At 40.1% G+C, this 19,602-nt stretch overlaps 1 protein-coding gene and 2 non-coding genes across 3 annotated transcripts; all 3 read right to left on the bottom strand.

The window, feature by feature from the left end:
- Positions 1-3,935: 3,935 nt before the first annotated feature.
- Positions 3,936-18,865, bottom strand: nop56 (NOP56 ribonucleoprotein homolog). The gene is made up of 12 exons (XM_057845706.1): positions 18,722-18,865; positions 13,349-13,438; positions 13,160-13,274; positions 12,462-12,626; positions 12,064-12,262; positions 11,797-11,984; positions 9,718-9,869; positions 9,437-9,537; positions 8,984-9,132; positions 4,916-5,037; positions 4,621-4,731; positions 3,936-4,379 (listed from the first exon to the last, which is right to left on the bottom strand). The coding sequence occupies exons 1-12, from the start codon at positions 18,722-18,724 to the stop codon at positions 4,122-4,124; spliced, it is 1,653 nt and encodes a 550-aa protein (XP_057701689.1). The 5' UTR covers positions 18,725-18,865; the 3' UTR covers positions 3,936-4,121.
- LOC130922466 (small nucleolar RNA SNORD57) lies at positions 4,818-4,884 on the bottom strand. Its single transcript, XR_009064513.1, has one exon. It is a non-coding gene; the product is annotated as a small nucleolar RNA SNORD57 (small nucleolar RNA).
- On the bottom strand, positions 11,609-11,737 carry LOC130922460 (small nucleolar RNA SNORA26). Its single transcript, XR_009064508.1, has one exon. It is a non-coding gene; the product is annotated as a small nucleolar RNA SNORA26 (small nucleolar RNA).
- Positions 18,866-19,602: the final 737 nt, after the last annotated feature.

The raw sequence follows: 19,602 nt of genomic DNA on the forward strand, positions 1-19,602 counted from the left end.
TGTAACTCGTAGCGTCAGGCTAGTGCTAACGGCGGGCATTCTCCTGAACTCGATGACAACTTTTTTTTAAACACACGTTCAGGTGGGTATAATTAATTGAAAGTAATGGACTATTTTGCTGTGTATTATCACCAGGAAGTTGGCGTTGTCCTTGTAGATGCTACAATATGCGCTCGTCTGTCAATGTCCATTGGAAATTGTTGGAAAAAATGGAAACCTTTATTTTTGGACTACAACTTTTAGAGACAAAAACAGTTTGAGTAAATGGCGACTAAAACTAGACAAAATTAGCCTGCGTTTTCGTCAATGAAAACTAGTCGAATACATTTTGAAATGACTAAAATATGACTAAGACTAATATGTACTTTCATCTAAAACTTAGATGAAAATGAAAAGGACTGCAAATAACGACACTGTTATATGGCGGAAAACACAGACAAGGCTGAAAAAACAGTTTCTGCTCTTGCACCCCTCTTTAAAATAAACTGCTATTTTTTAAGCCAAAAGAACTGTAGTGTTTGATAGGGTTAGGGTTTAGGGTTATATGTATGTATATGTACATATATGTCTACAGTGGGGCAAATAAGTATTTAGTCAACCACTAAATGTGCACGTTCTCCCACTTGAAAATATCAGAGAGGCCTGTAATTGTCAACATGGATAAACCTCAACCATGAGAGACAGAACGTGGGGGAAAAAAACCCAGAAAATCACATTGATTTTTAAAGAATTTATTTGCAAATCATGGTGGAAAATAAGTATTTGGTCTATACCAAAAGTTCATCTCAATACTTTGTTATGTTCCCTTTGTTGGCAATAACAGAAGCCAAACGTTTTCTGTAACTCTTCACAAGCTTTTCACATACTGTAGCTGGTATTTTGGCCCATTCCTCCCAGCAGATCTCCTCTAGAGCAGTGATGTTCTGGGGCTGTAGTTGGGCAACACGGAATTTCAACTCCCTCCTCACACCGTGGCGTCAAAATGATAACAAGAATGGTGAGCAAAAATCCCAGAACCACATGTGGGGACCTAGTGAATGACCTACAGATAGCTGGGACCACAGCAACAAAGGCTACTATCAGTAACACAATGCGCCGCCAGGGACTCAAATCCTGCACTGCCAGACGTGTCCCCCTGCTGAAGAAAGTACACGTCCAGGCCCGTCTGTGGTTCGCTAGAGAGCATTTGGATGCTCCAGAAGAGGACTGGGAGAATGTGTTATGGTCAGATGAAACCAAAATAGAACTTTTTGGTAGAAACACAGGTTCTCTTGTTTGGAGGGAAAAGAATGCTGAATTGCACCATACCCACTGTGAAACATGGGGGTGGAAACATCATGCTTTGGGGCTGTTTTTCTGCAAAGGGACCAGGACGACTGATCTGTGTAAAGTTAAGAATGAATGGGTCCATGTATCGAGAGATTTTGAGTGAAAATATCCTTCCATCAGCAAGGGCATTGAAGATGAGACGTGGCTGGGTCTTTCAGCATGACAGTGATCCCAAACACAGCCAGGGCAACAAAGGAGTGGCTTCGTAAGAAGCATTTCAAGGTCCTGGAGTGGCCTAGCCAGTCTCCAGGTCTCAACCCCTTAGAAAATCTGCAGAGGGAGTTGAAAGTCCGTGTTGCCCAAGACAGCCCCAAAACATCACTGCTCTAGAGATCTGCATGGAGGAATGGGCCAAAATACCAGCAAGTTTATGAAAAGCTTGTGAAGAGTTACAGAAAACGTTTGGCCTCCACTATTGCCAACAAAGGGGACATAACAAAGTATTGAGATGAACTTTTGGTATAGACCAAATACTTGTTTTCCACCATGATTTGCAAATAAATTATTAAAAAATCAAACAATGTGTTGTTTTGTTTTTTCCCCCAACATTCTGTCTCTCATGGTTGAGGTTTAACCATGTTGACAATTACAGGCCTCTCTAATATTTTCAAGTGGGAGAACTTGCACAATTAGTGGTTGACTAAATACTTATTTGCCCCACTGTATATGCTGCCATAACAGATTCATGGCATATTAAGCCCCTGAACTATTTTTAATTTGTCCGTTTTACCCTGGAGACCCCCATTTACAGACAATGCGCAACCGCTTTTGTTTCAACCTAGCCATAAAAAGAAGGCAAGTAATGATATTACTGGAAATGTCTGTTATTTTTAGCACTCATCAAGTTCATGCCTCAGAGACTGCAAGCTGTCATAAAAGCCACAGGTGGTGGTTCTGAATACTAGAGATGTGTTTTGTTGTTTCTCATGATTCCATATATTTTCCCTCAGAATGGAGTGACTCCATATACTAGTATATTTTCCCCTGCACTTGCCCTATAAAATTAACATTTACTGACCACCACAATGTTGTTTATTCATTTCTTTGAAGTGTTTCTGAATGCTAAAGAGTTGCCATTTTGAACGAATTCATTATTTTTTCAAGCTTTTTATCGGAATTTGTTCTACATGATAAAATGTCAGTGCTCGTCCGAGACTGGTCATTCCATATGTTTTGCTAGGGGTTGTATGAGCTCTTTGTTTCCTTCAGTGTTGGGCACGTTACTTTAAAAAGTAATTAGTTACATTACTCACTACTTCTTCCAAAAAGTAACTGAGTTAGTAACTGAATTACTCTATAGTAAAAGTAACTAGTTACCAGTGAAAGTAACTATTTCCGTTACTTTAAAAAGAACTTGTTATATGTCAAATAATTTGACATTTTCTGAGCAGTATTCGAGTCAGTGGAATAGAGAAGAACAGACAGGTAGTTAACTTGTTAGGTGCTTCAGCAGATTTGAATTGCTTACCACAGATGTCGACAAAAGCTTTGCCCCGGGACATAAATTACACATTACATGTAGGTTCTTTCCTTTAATTTCGACAAACTTGAAACAGTGTCTATATCTCCACCTCTTAAAAGACAATTTTTCTTCTGAATGCTCTGCCATCCCGACCCTGTGCATCTGTTTTGTATGTGTGTGTTTGCTGCACGCGCTGTTCCGGTTTGCTTGTGAAATCACCGGCTCTGATTGGCTTACCACGACACATGACTCTAACCCTCAGCCAATCACAATCACTTCCATCGCATCTCTCGAGGGGCTGGATTCAGGTAGGCTCGTTTCCCGACAATTCACGTCACCTTCAAAGCGTCTGCCGTCCTCAAGATAGATGCAGAATTATTGCTAGCTGACAGTGGGAGATGGGAACGTGGCTAGCATCAGGTGTAGCCAACACAGAAACGTTACCAAACTTTGGAAAGCATTGTCTAATTGAATGAACAGGGACAAACAGCTTGGAGTCAGAAGTACGTGCGCTGTTCTCGAACCTGAACGCACCCAAAGTCTTGGATGACAAATCAACAGAGCAGAGTCGACTCGACACGGCTGGTAGTTTCTTCAATTTATTCAGAGTAAGTAACGCACCGCTTTTGACCGTAACGGTAACGGCGTTGTAACGGCGGAAAAATTAGATTACCCAGTTAATGAAAAAATAACGCCGTTACGTAACGGCGTTATTTATAACGGCGTTACTCCCAACACTGGTTTCCTTTCCCTTCAGTTTTACCCCTAGTCTGGCTGTGGAAGTTCTCCCAGATAATACTCGTGTTAATTTCCTAGATCTTCAAAATGGGTTATTTTGACCCGTAACATAACAGCAAGGTTTAATTCCAGGTTTAAGGTCCATTTCACCTCAGCTGAACGTGTGGTTCGTCATGAACTTTCAAAAGGTTGACTCGGCAAATTATTTCGTTATTTAATGTGCTGGAAAGACAAGGTTTCTCAGACTTTGAACTTCTCCCAAAATACCATAAAATGCAAGATCACATTGCTCAATGTCAACCCTGTGATTGACAATTTTAATAAACAGAACAATCACTGAATGGACTGGGATCACTAATTGCTGACTGAGCTACAACAGCTAAAAAACTACTTGCAGAACTTTGAAAAGAACAACTAAAGAATACAATTTTCTGAACCGAGAATTTATTTACATAAGTACATCTCACATAATTCAAGGCACATGTCAAGTGTCTCTGTATATAGTTAAACAAGATTGACCACAGCTGGAGAAAATGAAAAACTGTACAAAAAGAAAAAAAATATCAGTCTGAAGTCCTATCTATTCCATTCTTTACTCCACATTTTTCTTTTTCTTCTTTTTCTTTTCAGACACTGGAGGTTCAGGTATCTCTTCGGCCGGCTCGTCCTCCACGGGCTCTGACTTTCGTTTCTTTTTTTTCTTGGCTGGTGCGTTTGAGTCTTCTGCTTCGTCCTCACCTACGGCAGGCACTGGCGGTTCCTCCGCCTCAGACTTGCGCTTTTTCTTTTTCTTGGGAGGACCGTCGCTTGCTCCGTTCTCAGCCGCCGGAACCTCGGACTCCCCATTAACCTAGCATCAGGACAAGATCAAATTACCATTCAAGCAAGTTGTCCACTTATTTCCCTGATTGTTGTTGCGGTAAATATTTCAAAGTGTTTGACTCTCTTCAGTGATCAAGCCCACAGTTCTGGGCTTGTCAATGGTTCGGAGTCAGATTGATCTTGCGTGTCATACAATGAGATGGGACCACGGGATCATGAGTCAGATCTCAAATCTGAGCACGCGGAGTAGCGTTCAAAAGCAAATTTACCTCTCCGTTTGCATCTCCGTTTTCCAGAAGCGCTTGCTTCTTCTCACGCTTCTTGCGTTTTCTTTCCTGCTTGTCTAGTTTCCGCTTCATTTCAGCGGCAACATCCGTTGCCTACAAGGGAGTAAAAAGATCGATCAATCCTACTTTGGGTCAAACAATTGGAACTTTTTTCTTTTAACAGGTTCATTATTAATGCTGCATCAGGCTCATTAAATCAGTTTTGACCCTCAGGTGTGATCAGGGACAAACGTGTCATCATTCGCAGCGCTATGCACACCAGAATAATTAAGCTCACCTCCTTCATGGCTTCTTTCATCACGTCAACGTTCTTGCGTGGGAGGTCGCCGGTCTCGTAAAAAGACAAACGCTCCTCCACTTGCTCACGCAGTTTGTCCCCAAACACGCTAGAGGGCAATTCTGAAAAAGGCAAACAAACAAAATAAATCAATCCCAGAAGCAAGAGTGGTCTTAAAAAACACATCGATAGCTGTGACACAGAGTAGCTCAGGAAATCATTTATCAACATCAACCCAAAGGTTGAATGCTGTTGACGAAAAATAGGAGCATCATCGCAAATTCACCGAAGATGTAGTCGAGGGGTGTCCAAACTTTCAGAAAATTCAAAAAGAATGCAACAATGTAGGCAAGCTTCTTGGGTGCACCTTATTCAATGATTATTTTAGGGCTGTCCCAAACGACTAATTTTCTCCCGATTAGTCAGCCGACTATTTTTACGATTAGTCGACTAATCTAATAATTAAAAAAAAAATTTTTTTTTTTTTTTTTTTACTAATTTAGCAATGAAATTTTTGTTGACGCTTATCAATTCACAAAAAACATTGGAACACTCAAATTATTTATTAAAGTACAAATAAACACGTAAATAACAATAATAAATCACAAATAAACAATGAGTTCAAATGGTGATAGAATTAACTAGTGTAGCATCCAGATTGAAAAGATGGTCTCTTAAACTGATGGTTTACAACTTTTATTCCATCCTTGATGTAAACACACTGTAAGAGCTACGGTGCACACAAATAAAGCAACACAATTAGAAATTAACAAAAACTTTCCACCTTTTTCCTTTTAAACCTTATTTATATATCAACGAATTGCCTATATGAATTGCCTTTACCTTAATTTATTACCTTATCATTGACAATCTCCCTTGAATGCAATCACTGTATATACTGTATATATTTATGACCTTTTAACCTTATATAATTTTCTATACCATAAAATAAACCATAACATGAAATAAACCTTTCAATTAGCATTAAGAACAATAATAGCACTTATAGGCCCATTGTCAATGAAACATTATTATTTAGTAAGGCGACAGTACCCTCTGGTGTACAAAAAGTGAAAATAAAAAATTACAAACTGCGTGAAGGCGCTTGAGGTGTTTATTCACGGCCGACGTGCAGCCAAGCTTGGCATTGAAGAGACAGGACAGAAGAGTGTACTCTCCTTTGTTTCTTTGAAATAAGGCAATGTTTTGGACACTCTGGTGCGTTTTTTTTGGCTTTGTGCCGCTTTCCCCGCTTGCAAACAGAACATCCGACATTCTAACTTTCCACGCATATATTTTTTTAACCCTTCATTAACCGTCGACGGGATGTTGTGCTCGTCGACGGATTTACGTCATCGGTGACGTCGACTATGTCGACTAGTCGGGACAGCTCTAGATTATTTATCAGTGCCGTTTTCGTCAACGATGACTATAACGAAAAGATTTCGTCGACCAACATTTTTTTTCATGACGATGAAGAGAAAATAACGAGCTAAAAATGTGTCTTGAGACACTAAAACATAACGAAGCAAATGCCAGTTTTCGTCTGGCGAGACAAGAACGAGATGAAAATGTGCCATGGTTTTTATCACGCGTTCACAATGTGTGACATTTTATGTATAGTTAGCCTGTATCGTAGCAGTGTCTGGATGTGTGATATGTGACGTGCGGCACCTCATCGGTGTCCTCTCCAGGCTTTTTTGCAACACAGTAAGAGTTGTTTTCTTTAAAGGTCTGAGCTGAGTGATCATTGCACATTTAACAAATTTAACTCGTAGCGTTAGCATTGCATTTGCGTTCGCATTAGACTAGTGCTAACGGCAAGCATTCATAACTCAAGTTGTTGTTGTTGGTTTTTTTAAACATACAGTACGTGGCGTCCAGTTGGTTATAATCTAAGTAATGGACTGTTAAGATGATTAATAGTGTATTATGACCAGGAAGTTGGTGTTGTCCTTGTAAATGCTACAATATATGCTCGTTTGTCATTGTTCACTGGAAATTGTTGGGGAAAAAAATGGAAACCTTTTATTTTTTGGACTAAAACAGACGAAAACATTTTGAGTATATGGCAACAGAAAATAGACAAAATTAATCTAGTTTTCGTTGAGACTAAGGCTGTCAAACGATTTTTGATCAAGTTAATTACAGCTTAAAAATTAATCGTAATTCAAACCATCTATGCCAAATTTTTCTGTAAATTATTGTTGGAATGGAAAGACCGATATATACATTCAACATATGGTACATAAGTACTAGTATTATTAACATTCTCTTAAAGCAATCCATAGAAAGACTTAAAAGATAAATGTTAGTACAAGTTATAGAAATTTTATATCAAAAACCCCTCTTAATGTTTCCGTTTTATTAAAATTCGTAAAATGTTCAATCAAAAAATAAACTAGTAGCTCGCCATGATGTTGATGGCAATAATTACACCATGCTCACTCATGGTGTAACACATAAAATCAGTTGGACCCAAGCACCAGCAGAGGGCGCCAAACATCAAAAAACAAGTAACAAGCGAACATTAAGCTGTGCTGTCATTTTAATCTGAGCGGGGCATGTGCGTTAATTGCGTCAAATATTTAAACATGATTAATTTAAAAAATTAATTACCACCCGTTAACGCGATAATTTTGACAGCCCTAGTTGAGACATTTCGAAATGACTAAAAATATGACCAAGACTTATAAGTACTTTCATTCAAAAGACACGAAAATTAAAAGGGCTGCCAAAAACAACAGTTATATGGCGGAAAACGGACAAGACTTAAAAAGTTTCTGCTCTTGCACCCCTCTTTAAACTGCTGTATTCTAAGCCAAAACAACTGTTGTGTTTGATAGAAAAATATGTCTATATACTGCCATAGCAGTTTAATGGAGCATTAAACCCCTGAAGTATTTTTAATTTGTCCGTTTTACCCTGGAGACCCCAATTTACAGACACCGCGCAACCGCTTTTGTTTCAACCCAGCCATAAAAAGGTAATTATTTGAACTGTATCATTTTTAGTTTAGATTCATTGATGTCTAATATTTAGTTTAAAAATCCCAAAAGTCTGGATGTGGCTATTCACAGCTGTGTCGACACTCGGTGAGACATGCTACCCAGAGTTTTTGGATCGAAACAAGGCAAGTACGCGATCTCGTTAAAATCATGGTGTCTTTAACACTAGAAGTCCCAGAAAATTCTTGTACTCCCAATAGTCCCAAGCAATGGCCGATTTGGCCTCTATGACGGAAAAACACAGAGGTGGCCAAAATGACCCAAGTGCTTTTGAATTGGAAAGTTGTTGTCAGACAGACAAGAGCCATTCATATATGGGAATATTAGGAGTATTTGTCTTGGGGAAAGGCCGATTCGGCCTTTGCTGGGTTTTCTAGTGTTTAATTATGCTCTCTCCTCGAGGTAGGTTTTTTTTAAAATTCCCTCCTGTTCAAAATTTTTCTTCCCGCTGAAAATTGAGATTTTCAGCTTTCCAATGGTGTATCACACATGCATATAGTACAAATTTGAAATTTGGCCAAATTGGGGGTCTCAGAGCAGACTTCAAGTCACCTGAGTGTTTTCCGCCATATATAAAATTAACTGTGTGCGCGTTCCCTATGGACTGAAATGGCAGATTTGTACTATACGCGTCAGTTTTTTTTTTTTTATGGGTTTGATCTCTGTAGGCCTCCATTCAAGGCGGAAAATTTGAAACTTCAAAAATTAGCATGGAAAAATTGAGGCTGGAGCCCCATCCTTTGGCACTTGCGACTGAAATATTGCAGTTGGCTTTACAGTGTCATGCACAAATTTAAATATGCTGTAGTGTTAATATTTCGTAACATTCATTACATAACATTTCAGGTGGATATTCATACTGTACACAGTGATAGAAAAGTGATTACGCATGAACCCTTTTGTGGTGTCCTTTTACTATTGCTACAACACAATTGCACAAACCAGAGTAACGCCGGGCCATACTGCTAGTTCAATTATATTTTTATAATTTGCTAGGGGCCAATAATAACTGGCCATAGTTTGGACACCCCTGATGTATATGTGTATTCATCGATCTCACCAGAGAAGCAGTCTATGCGTGAGGCGATGGTGCACTTGTTGGCCAGATATCTGGAGATGCGGCCCTTGTTTTTGGCCGCAGCTCGGCCGATGAAGGTCGAGTGGAAGATCAGGCCGTACTTGGGCGTGTTGCCTCGCGTCTTCAGGGCTCTGCGTGAGATGACAGCTGCTTTCACACCCAGGAGGAAATATTCGGTGACAATGCTCAAATGAAAACAAGTTTTTGCTACTCTTAAGTCAAGGCGCCACTAAAATAAGACGTCTCCTAACCATATTTTCTCGTCATCTATTTATAGTGCTGTGCTTGGTTGCTCAGACATTGGGATGCAATGGGGGAGCGGGGATCACTCCAGACAAGACTTCAAGTCTTCTCGGTCACCTCGCTCTGCTCCGGCCCAGCCCTGCCATCACCGCAACCGCAGCCTTCCCCAGCAGGGAGGGGTTGCCCCAGTACCTGAACAGGGCTTTCTCCGCTCCCAGGATCTGGACTGTGGAGGCGGGGTACTTTGCCAAGTTGGTTAAACTGCCAGCGTGAGAGATCAGACGGGCACCCACCTGGAAATCAACAAAAACTGTAAATACTAGGAATTATCTTCAGATTAAAAGAAAAAATACAAGTCGAGCCATCAGCACCAGAGGTTTCTCATCACACCAAATCAGGGGATTGACAGATTTTGGTAAAACATCATCTGCCTCATGAGTTGAGTTATAACAATGGAAGTCCAATAATCTCACCACTTCTCCAATCAGAGCGGCCAAGTTGGGAGCCACCTGGGACATCTTTGAGCGCAGGTATTCCTGTAGCTCCAGACGATACGCCGCCAGTGACACCACACGATTGGAGAACCGTTCGATGTTGATCAAGTCGATTGGGGAAATGTCCATTCCTGCGAACAAATGGGTGTCAGTCATCCCTGCGTAAAGCCTGTCTTCCCTTAACTCATTTGCTCCCAAAAACATGTAAATACGTTCTATTTTTAATCTTTTCAGTGTCCCAAAGACGTATTTATACGTCTCTTTCCTTTTTTTATTCTTACAAGAGACATCTCTGGGTTCTGACTCAATCTAGCGCCAAAGCACAAAGCTGAAAATCCATTTTAAAGCAATATAACTGGCCACTGGATGGCAGTAGCGCATTTGGTAAGACATGATCATAGGCGCAGATGCGTCAATCATCGTTTAGCTCGTTACACACTAGCGGTAGTGTGCTGTGGCAACTCACTGTGTAAGTGAGACGCTGTTCTCAGCAGCATGAGCGGATTTGAGTGGACTCAATCAATGGAGCATTTAATAAACAAGCACCCCCCCCCGCTATTCTTGTTTTAAAATAATACACATAATAAAAAGGTGGCACAGTAGGACAGTAACATGTTTAAAACTTTTGTTCAAAAAAAAAAAAACTTTTGGTATCAGATCAGGACTATCGGCAGATTCTCAAAATCCGGTGACTCGGCCACAAAAATATGCGATCAGGACATCCCTAATTTCAATGTATTTTTAATTATTTACCATATTTTTGGACCAAGCCGCACAAGGCTATAAGTTGTGTTTTTGGGGGATATAGACAGTATTTAATAACATCCAAGATCAGACATGTCATCTTGAAAAGCAATTTAAATTAAAAATACAATATAGAAACAACAGCCTGAATAAGAATACGGCATGCTAACATTACATGACGCATAAACAAAGAACTTACCCGTTATTCAGATAACTATAGCATAAAGAACATGCTAATAAGTTTACCAAACCACCAGTGTCACTTCAAAACACCAAAATAAAATGTGAAATGATTATAATGTGTAGGGCTACAGCTATCGATTATTTTAGTAGTCGATTAATCGATGAACTAGTTCGAATAACGAACATAAAAAATTAAAATACCTGAGCTGAGCCTCAAACGGTATGAAAAAATAAATAAATGAGGATCTATGTACAACAAAAGAACAATTGGCTAACTTACATAGCAAAAGTCCGCTAGCTTAAATGCTGTAAAATGCTAACTTTTTTTTTTTTTAATAATGCTCTTAACAAATAGTTCACACACATATTCCCACAAAAAACAGCTAAATATACCTATAAACTAAATTACGAATGCATAAAAAAAACCTAGCTCAAACAAAAACATATCTTACGTTGGTCTTAACAGGGAGCAGCTGGATTAAGCCATGTGAAATGAGGCAGACTAGAGGGCAGTGTATCCACCCAAATCAATTATGCTAAATGCAAACTTTCAAAACAAACCATTACAACGCCACTTTAATTAAACAAATACTCGAAGCACCAAAATTTAATTCAAATCTTTTTTTTTCCTAATTGAATACTCGAGTTAATCGATTCATTGTTGCAGCACTAATAATGTGTCAGTAATTTCACACATAAGTCGCTCTAGAGTAGGAGTCGCAACCCCTGGCCAAACTATGAGGGGGAAAACAAAACAAAAAAAACTATCGGCCGAAAAATACGGTAAATTATTTTATTGCTCGTCGCAAAACACATGCAGGCAACTACCACTAAAACTGGATGTCAAATGGGGCCCACAAGATATTGTCCTGTGGGCCTCAAGTTTGAGACTAATGTCTGATATAAAACAATTCAAGAGAAAAAAAACTGTCCATAAAAGAATTAATGTTTCTCCCGACAGGATCCGCAGCGAGGATGTTAGCCTTCACTACAGGTTTATGAGAGAGTTTCTCTACCCCCCTGTGTCAGCCACCAGGGACACATCAGTCCAAGGTGGGTTTAAAAGGGGCACAGCTTGGAAATGCTTGTGAGAGTTCGAGGTAAAATAAACAAACAAACAAAAAAACTTACCCATCGAGGAGCGGGATGCATCTAGGATGGCCTGCGCCTTGGCGTTGTCCATCACCACTTCCTCCAGGCTTTCTACGCTCTCGTCTGTTAACTCCTTCCGGTTGCCGATGAGCTGCGCCAGGCGGCAGTACATCGAGTTGTCGGGTACGATCCTCACTAACTCGGGGAAGTGGTAACCGTACCATTCGCTGAAAGTCACGTGAGACGTCATATTCAGTCATTTGGAGAAATAGCGGGCATCGTGATAAATGTCCAATTATATCTTACCGGACGCGCATGGAGAAGGTGTTGATGTCTTTGTCGAGCTGATCTAACAGTGCAATAGACTGGATGATCATGTTGTCCGCCCGGTTGACGTTGAATTTGACCTTGGCTCTAGAGTAGCTGTGGCCTAAACCCAGCTGAGCCTTAGAGGCGGCAAGCGCCGTCAGTCCCTTTACCAGCATGTGAAAGTGAAGGCGAATCCCTGAAAGGACAAAAATGAAGGGAACGCTGAATTGCGTCAATTGGATAAGGGTGGATCGTTTGAGTGGGCGGCTGCTCAGATTTTCAGTATGTACCCTCATGAGTGTCAGGATCATAGAATCGCATCATAAACAGGCCATGTATATTTAGACGACATGTATTCTTAGGGCAAGCCATATGTGATTGCAAAAAACACGTACCTCTTGTTAGCTCTGCCACAACGCCGCCTGTCTGGATGGAGAAACCAAATTCTTCTTGTAAGGCAGCACCGATTTTGGCATCTCCAACTCCCAGTGTCGCTTTCTTCTTGCCGGATTGAGGAAGATTCGTCTCGAGGAACAACTTAAGGTCCGCGTGAACCACACCTGGATAGAAGAAAAGTGCTTTTAGATGACAAATAGTGCATCTGTGACAGCCTGCCACCTCTAACAGGTATTACTTTCATGTACAAAACTAATTTTAACCCTTAAAGAGCATTCATTAAACTCATTGGCTGCCACTGACTGTGTTAGATGTCCAATCCATTTTCACTGGACGGGACAAATGAACGCCCGGTTAAAATGTAGGACGATGGTTGTACATCCAGCGCCATCAATGGTACTGAAACATGAGCATTCACAGCCCGTCTTCTTGGTTTATAAATTAATAAGACATCTGTCGCCATCACTATCAACTTTAGACTTGGGACCGTAACCAGTGTGTTTTTCCGTTTTTATTTTGTTCTTTAACTTAATTATCAACTATAATTGTATCCTCAGATGTTCAGATCGGAAGCTGTCAACACAGGAATTCAGGGGATTGACAGATATGAAAACATCACCACATCTGAGAAGAGTCAAAAAAAAAAAAAAATATTCGGAATAAATCAATACATATTGCGACTTTTAAGAAAAGTTACCTTCAGAAATTGCATTGATGTTCTCCAGGGCAGCCTGTGCAGACTTAAAAGGAAAAAAGGCAGCCAGGCTCACCATGCTGTTGAATTTCACAAGACTCAGGACACACTGCTCCACCTAAAACATACCTTCAATGATGAGTCTTTGAGAGTAAGGTAAAAACAATGTAGCAGCGAGGTAAAGGAACACACCTGAGGCAGCAGCATGCCGATCTCCTCCACCTCTTTGACAGCAAATAACGCATAGCCGGACGCGTGCTCGAACAACACGTGCAACAGCACCTGCAGAAATGCAAAGATTATGATCATAAATCTTCATACTCTCACTGTTCATTTCCAAAGACTTCAGAAGAGCCACACTTTTCCTGGTCAACTTATTTATGCGTAACGTTTTCGTTTTCCACTTTAATAAAGTGCCTGTGACACGAAAAAGCATGTTTATTTCATAATACACGCGGTATTTTATGCCCCTGAATGATATGGGCCGCTTGGATGTGTGTGGAAGCGATCACTATTTTTATTTAGTTTTTTGAATCCCGCACCATGAAAACGAGTGACTTCCGGCTTCGGTCTTGCATTGAGGAGGAGGGCGATGTGACGTGTACGGTAAAAGACGTCCTCTTCACGCTACAGCGTACTGTTGTGTATGAGGACGAAGGATTCAGTTGATTTTGCGGATGAATACGTTTATTTTTCGCATCACGCCAGCCAAACGTCTGCGGAAAAATCATTCTGTATGAGGGAGAGGCATATGCGCCTTTTTGGAGTTTCAAAAGGTTCCCATTCACCGTGGATATTTACTGTGGGACCATTGGACTTACGAGGAAGTGAGTAAACATCTTGTTTTGTATTATGTCAAATACTAATACAGCGATTACAAAGTAAACACTACAAACTTCCTTTAAATGAAGGACTACTTACGTTTGATCATTGATAGGCATGTAAAAAGCTCTCCTAATGCTAATTAGCAGCAGCACGTTAGCTGCACAACAAATCCAGCCACCCTCCTCCGGGGAACGAACTGTAAATTGCTCTCCGCCGGGCGGTTTGCCGATCCACTAAGACAATCGACAACCGGGTCGTCATGTCAAATAATCCAGGATAGTTATGTGTGATTTTCCACTTCGAAGACTTTGAAACATCACTCGGTTCGGGTTAGCATGTCAGCTAGCTGTCACGGCTTCTGGTTTGTTTACATTCTCCGAAGCCGGGGAAGGGAAATGACATATGTCTGATTTAGGCGTCATAAAATATCGTTCGGGAGGTGCGACAGTAAAGGTGAAGTCGACATTTTTGACCATTATGGAGTAATTTTGCCATGTCGTCCTGAATAAATGCATTTTTATTATTTCATATTCCATTCAGCACATAACTGTTATTTGTCATGAACATGCCATTAATTTAGCAATTGGGGAAAATACTTGGAAAAAAAGAATATCCTGTAAAAATATTGAAGTAAAGAGACAGAAACAATGACATTTTGCCGCTCTCTTTGTCGCGTTTTCCTCGTTGTGAATAGTTCCCCCTCGACAGGCTGACTGGTCCTTCTCAAGCCATTTATATAGCTATTGGGGAAAATACTTGGATAAAAAGAATATCCTGTAAAAATATTGAAGTAAAGAGACAGAAACAATGACATTTTGCGGCTCTCTTCGTCGCGTTTTCCTCGTTGTGAATAGTTCCCCCTCGACGGGCTGACTGGTCCTTCTCAAGCCATTTATATAGCTATTGGGGAAAAATACTTGGATAAAAAGAATATCCTGTAAAAATATTGGAGTAGAGAGACTGAAACAATGACATTTTGCGGCTCTCTTCGTCGCGTTTTCCTCGTTGTGAATAGTTCCCCCTCGACGGGCTGACTGGTCCTTCTCAAGCCATTTATATAGCTATTGGGGAAAAATACTTGGATAAAAAGAATATCCTGTAAAATATTGGAGTAGAGAGACTTTTGCGGCTCTCTTCGTCGCGTTTTCCTCGTTCTGAAGAATTCCCCCTCAATGGGCTGAATAGTAAAACCGATGAGCCCAGTCTACCGCTGACGTCATCCACCTGTTGGGGACGCTAAAGCCCTATAATGGTAGGCGTGGCTAACCGGCAGATTAAAAGACTAATTTCTCGTCTATGCTTTTCTAGATTGTTGTATATAGTCGAATCGTCTCAAAATATGATTCTAATTCACATAATAATGCCATTTAAGACTTTTTTTCTCGTGTCATATGCTCTTTAATGCATTCACAGCAATTGACATCAGATTTACTTGAACTTACATGTGGGCAATGAGCATCCAACCCATGTTATCTGGAAGGGCTAGCAGCGATCGTTCAATCCAGTCAAATTGGACTGGACGTCTATCGCCTTCAATGGCAGTCAATGAGTCACACTTATTTTACATTTCTCAATTTAGTTCTCAAACTGTGTGGTGTTTTTCAACCGATGTGCCGTGAGTGATTTCCAGGTGCGCCACGAGAAATTATCCAGTATCGCATTTTTAACATTGCCGGGCGGAGTTGCAGTAAGAAGGAAGGAGTAGGTAGAAGGTTACGGTCGTGTGCAGGTGAGCCATGTATTGCTTGTGCCGCGTTCAAGAACTGCTTGGATTTCCATCAGCCACCTTGCTGTCCGCAGCAATGTGGACCTCAGCACATCTACTGTACATCATTTTATCCATATTTGACAACAGGCAATCCTCCCCCTGTGTTTTATTCCACATTGTGAGGACAGCAAAGTAAATGGTAAATGGTGTTATACTTGTATAGCGCTTTTGGCTGCTGGCTAGAAATCCGAGCAGTTCTTGAACACGACACGAGATGCTATCCAACAGTGCCAAAGTGCCAAGCAAGCTTAAACATCTCCAAACAAACACCCGTCCCTTCAAAACAAGTCAATGGACTATTTTGTTTGCATGCATGAAAACACAGAGAAACAGACAACTTTTTTTTTTTTTTTTGAGAAAAACTACACGGGTAAATGAGAAAGCCCTTAACGCCAGTTACCTTGTTGAACTTGTTGCTAAATCTAGGGCTGCAGCTATCGATTATTTTAGCAGTCGATTAATCTATCAACTACTTAGTTCGAAAGATCGAGTAATCGGATTAGGAACATTTCATGGGCTGCATAATTTTTTTTTTTTTTTTAAGACATAAAGCAAAGGCTTGCTAAGATTGCACTTTCATTAATCGTTGCAGCACTAGCTAAATCAAAAAAGTCCCACATTGTGACAGAGACAATAATACCTGGATGAAAAGCCATTGTCAGCGAGATGCTTGGCCCTGATGCGGTTAAAGACACTGCTTAAGACCCCGTGTCTTATAATTCTGAGCTTTTCAGGCCTAATATAATAATATACTAGTCCTTCTCAAAAAAATTGCATATTGTGATAAAGTTCATGATTTTCTGTAATGTACTGTTAAACATTAGACTTTCATATATTTTAGATTCATTACACACTACTGCAGTAGTTCAAACCTTTTATTGTTTTAATATTGATGACTTTGGCAAAAAAAAAAAAAAAAAAGAAAATCCAAAAATCCTTATCTCAAAAAATTTGCATATCATTAAAAGGTACTCTAAAGAAGCTACTAACCTAATCATCTGAATCAACGAAATAACTCAAAACCCCTGTGAAAGATTCCTGAGGCTTTTAAAAACTACCAGCCTGGTTCATTACTCAAAACCGCAATCATGGGCGAGACTGCCGACCTGACTGCTGTTCAGAAGGCCATCATTAGCCACGTTTACATGCTGACTTTTATTCATACCGATTCAAATCATTCCGAATGGAAATTTCAGATCAGCTGTTTACATGTCACTTCATCTATTCCAATCCAGCGTTTACATGTGTCTGCCTTTATTCCGAAAGGACGTTTGACAACTGCCGTCTGACATGCGCAGATTAATCAAAACAAAGCGTCACGTTGCAAAACATGGAGATCGATCGTCAGATCAGCTGCTGTTTTAATTTTTCGAGTGGAAACAAAACTTCAGAATGACACGCCGTTCATTTAAAAAGTTGTGTGGGCTGGTGGAGGGATTCATGGATATAAACTTTCCGCCGGACTCCAATTAGGTGCGCTGTGCGTGTGCTTGGAAGCCATGTTGCAAGTGACGTCACCACGTCAGTATGGAGCATGTGCAGAAAGAACGCAACCAGACACCATTCCGCTTCCCTGTTTACATGATATAATTTTACTTCTAATCGGTTTGGGAAAAGGAATATTCCACCCCTGTGAATCGGAATGAAATTCCATTCGGTTTGGGCCTGTTCATTCCGAATGAGGTGTTTATATGGAACACATTTATTCGGTTTGAACATCTAAACCGACTGTAATCGGAATATTTGGCTCCATGTAAACGTGGCAAATGACACCATCAAGCAAAAGGCTAAGATGCAGAAAGAAGTTTCTGAGCGAATAGGCTGCTCCCAGAGTGCTGTATAAAGGCACTTCAGTGGGCAGTCTGTGGGAGGGAAAAAGTGTGGCAGGAAACGCTGCACAACCAGAAGAGGTGACCGCCCCCTGAGAAAGATTTTGGAGAAGGGCCGATTCCAGTACTTGGGGGACCTGCAGCAACCTGGAAATCGGCTACAGGTGCTGCATTACCCAGGTCAAGCCACGTTTGAACCTGAAACAGCTGCAGAAGCGCCTAACCTGGACTACAGAGAAGCAGCACCTTAGGCTGATTGCCTCCATGCCACGCCGCATTGAAGCAGTCATTTCTGTAAAAGGATTCCCGACCAAGTATTGAGTGCATAGCTGATATAATTGACTAAAGGTTGACTTTTTTGTATTAAAAAACACTCTTTTGTATTGGTCAGATGACATGTTATTATTTTTTTTTAGATGCATTGGTCAGATTAAATATGTAAATGTTTTTAGATAGATTCCTGCCAGGATATTAGCTTTGTGTTCATCTAAACAGGCTCAAGTTTCACACCTAGTAAGTATAAATAAATTATTTAACATTTCAATATACTGTACAGAAAGTAATTTTGGAACATTTTTGTTATGTGGTGTGCCTCGAGATTTTTTCCGATGTAAAAACGTGCCGTGCCTAAGAAAAGGTTGAAAAACACTGGTGTAAAGCATTCCAAATTTATTTCGTCATGATCATAATGTCCAACATTCTGTTTTAATGTATTCCGAAATAAGTATGGCTATAGTTTGCGTACCACGTGTTGGCCGTGACGCCACGTGCACGAACCCTTGCGGGTGAAAAGGCAAAGAGCTAATAGTGCTAAACACAGAGTTTAAACGCTAGTTTTTCTAGTGTTGGCACGTCCCAGACGCTTTGGTTGGCAGTACTACAACATAAATAGGTGTTCGTTCGCATTCAGTGACGGCAATTTTTTGCTTCATACAGACGTGGCGCACTTTCAAGCAGGGTGGCTAACTACTTACTAGCTCACCTACTTACTAGCTCAACAAGGCCTTCCACATGACTGCAAAAAGTACATTAAAACGCCGATTTTCTTGGGAAATGACTTGAATCGCATTGTGTGCACATCGGCGGAGAAGCCTAAAGTAAGTTTATAGCTATGATGTAGAAACATATAATCTGTTTTCTTACCATGGTAGATGAATCTGAGCAGCACACGACGCGTGTGCGCTTCTGTGCAGGAGCTAGGGTAAAAGAGTGAACAAATTTCAGTTCTCCTCGACGCCAACAGCCAGAATATCGCGAGATCACGGGCTAAACGTCGCGAGATCCTTTAAGGGCCGGTGATTTGCTCATCGTGCCGTCCAATGGACATAACTAGTTTTCAGTGAAGACTCATTTGTTTTATGGTTGCCCCATTAGTGTAAAGTTTTGGACGGATCTTCAGAAATATATTTTATGTCAAACTGAACAAAACATTGACTTGACAGGAAAAGCGATCATTACTGTATTTGAATCCAAAGATAAAAAAATATTTACTATATTAAATCTTTATATATTGCTAGGGAAATTTCATATTCGTAAATCTAAATTTCAAAAGGTAAATCCGAACTTTAAGATTTTTTGGGTTGAATTTGAATCATATTTCACATCACTCAATATGATACAAAATAATAAATGCAAGTCTACTATAGAAGCTCATGCAAAATTGTTTAGTACTTAATTTCCTCTTGAGGTATTATTTTTATTTATTTACTATTTTTTTGTATGTCTTATGATGTAAATATGTTGAGATGGTTATATTCTATGTGAACTAGTTGTTTTGTGTTATTTATTATTTGTATGTTTTGTAGTGTTCAATAATATAAAAAAAACAACAACAACAACAAAAAACTAGTTTTCAGTGAAAACACTGTGGTAAGAGTACTAAAGCAAGAATACTTTTAAAGTAAATAACTTTATTAAACAATAATAACGACGTATTTATTTATTTGCATTATCACATACCCGCATATATTTATTTGCTATCTCTGGCACAGTCTTACAGATACTTAGGCACCTAAAATACATCA

This window comes from Corythoichthys intestinalis, chromosome 9 (genome assembly GCF_030265065.1).
Source record: "Corythoichthys intestinalis isolate RoL2023-P3 chromosome 9, ASM3026506v1, whole genome shotgun sequence".
Lineage (NCBI taxonomy): Eukaryota > Metazoa > Chordata > Actinopteri > Syngnathiformes > Syngnathidae > Corythoichthys > Corythoichthys intestinalis.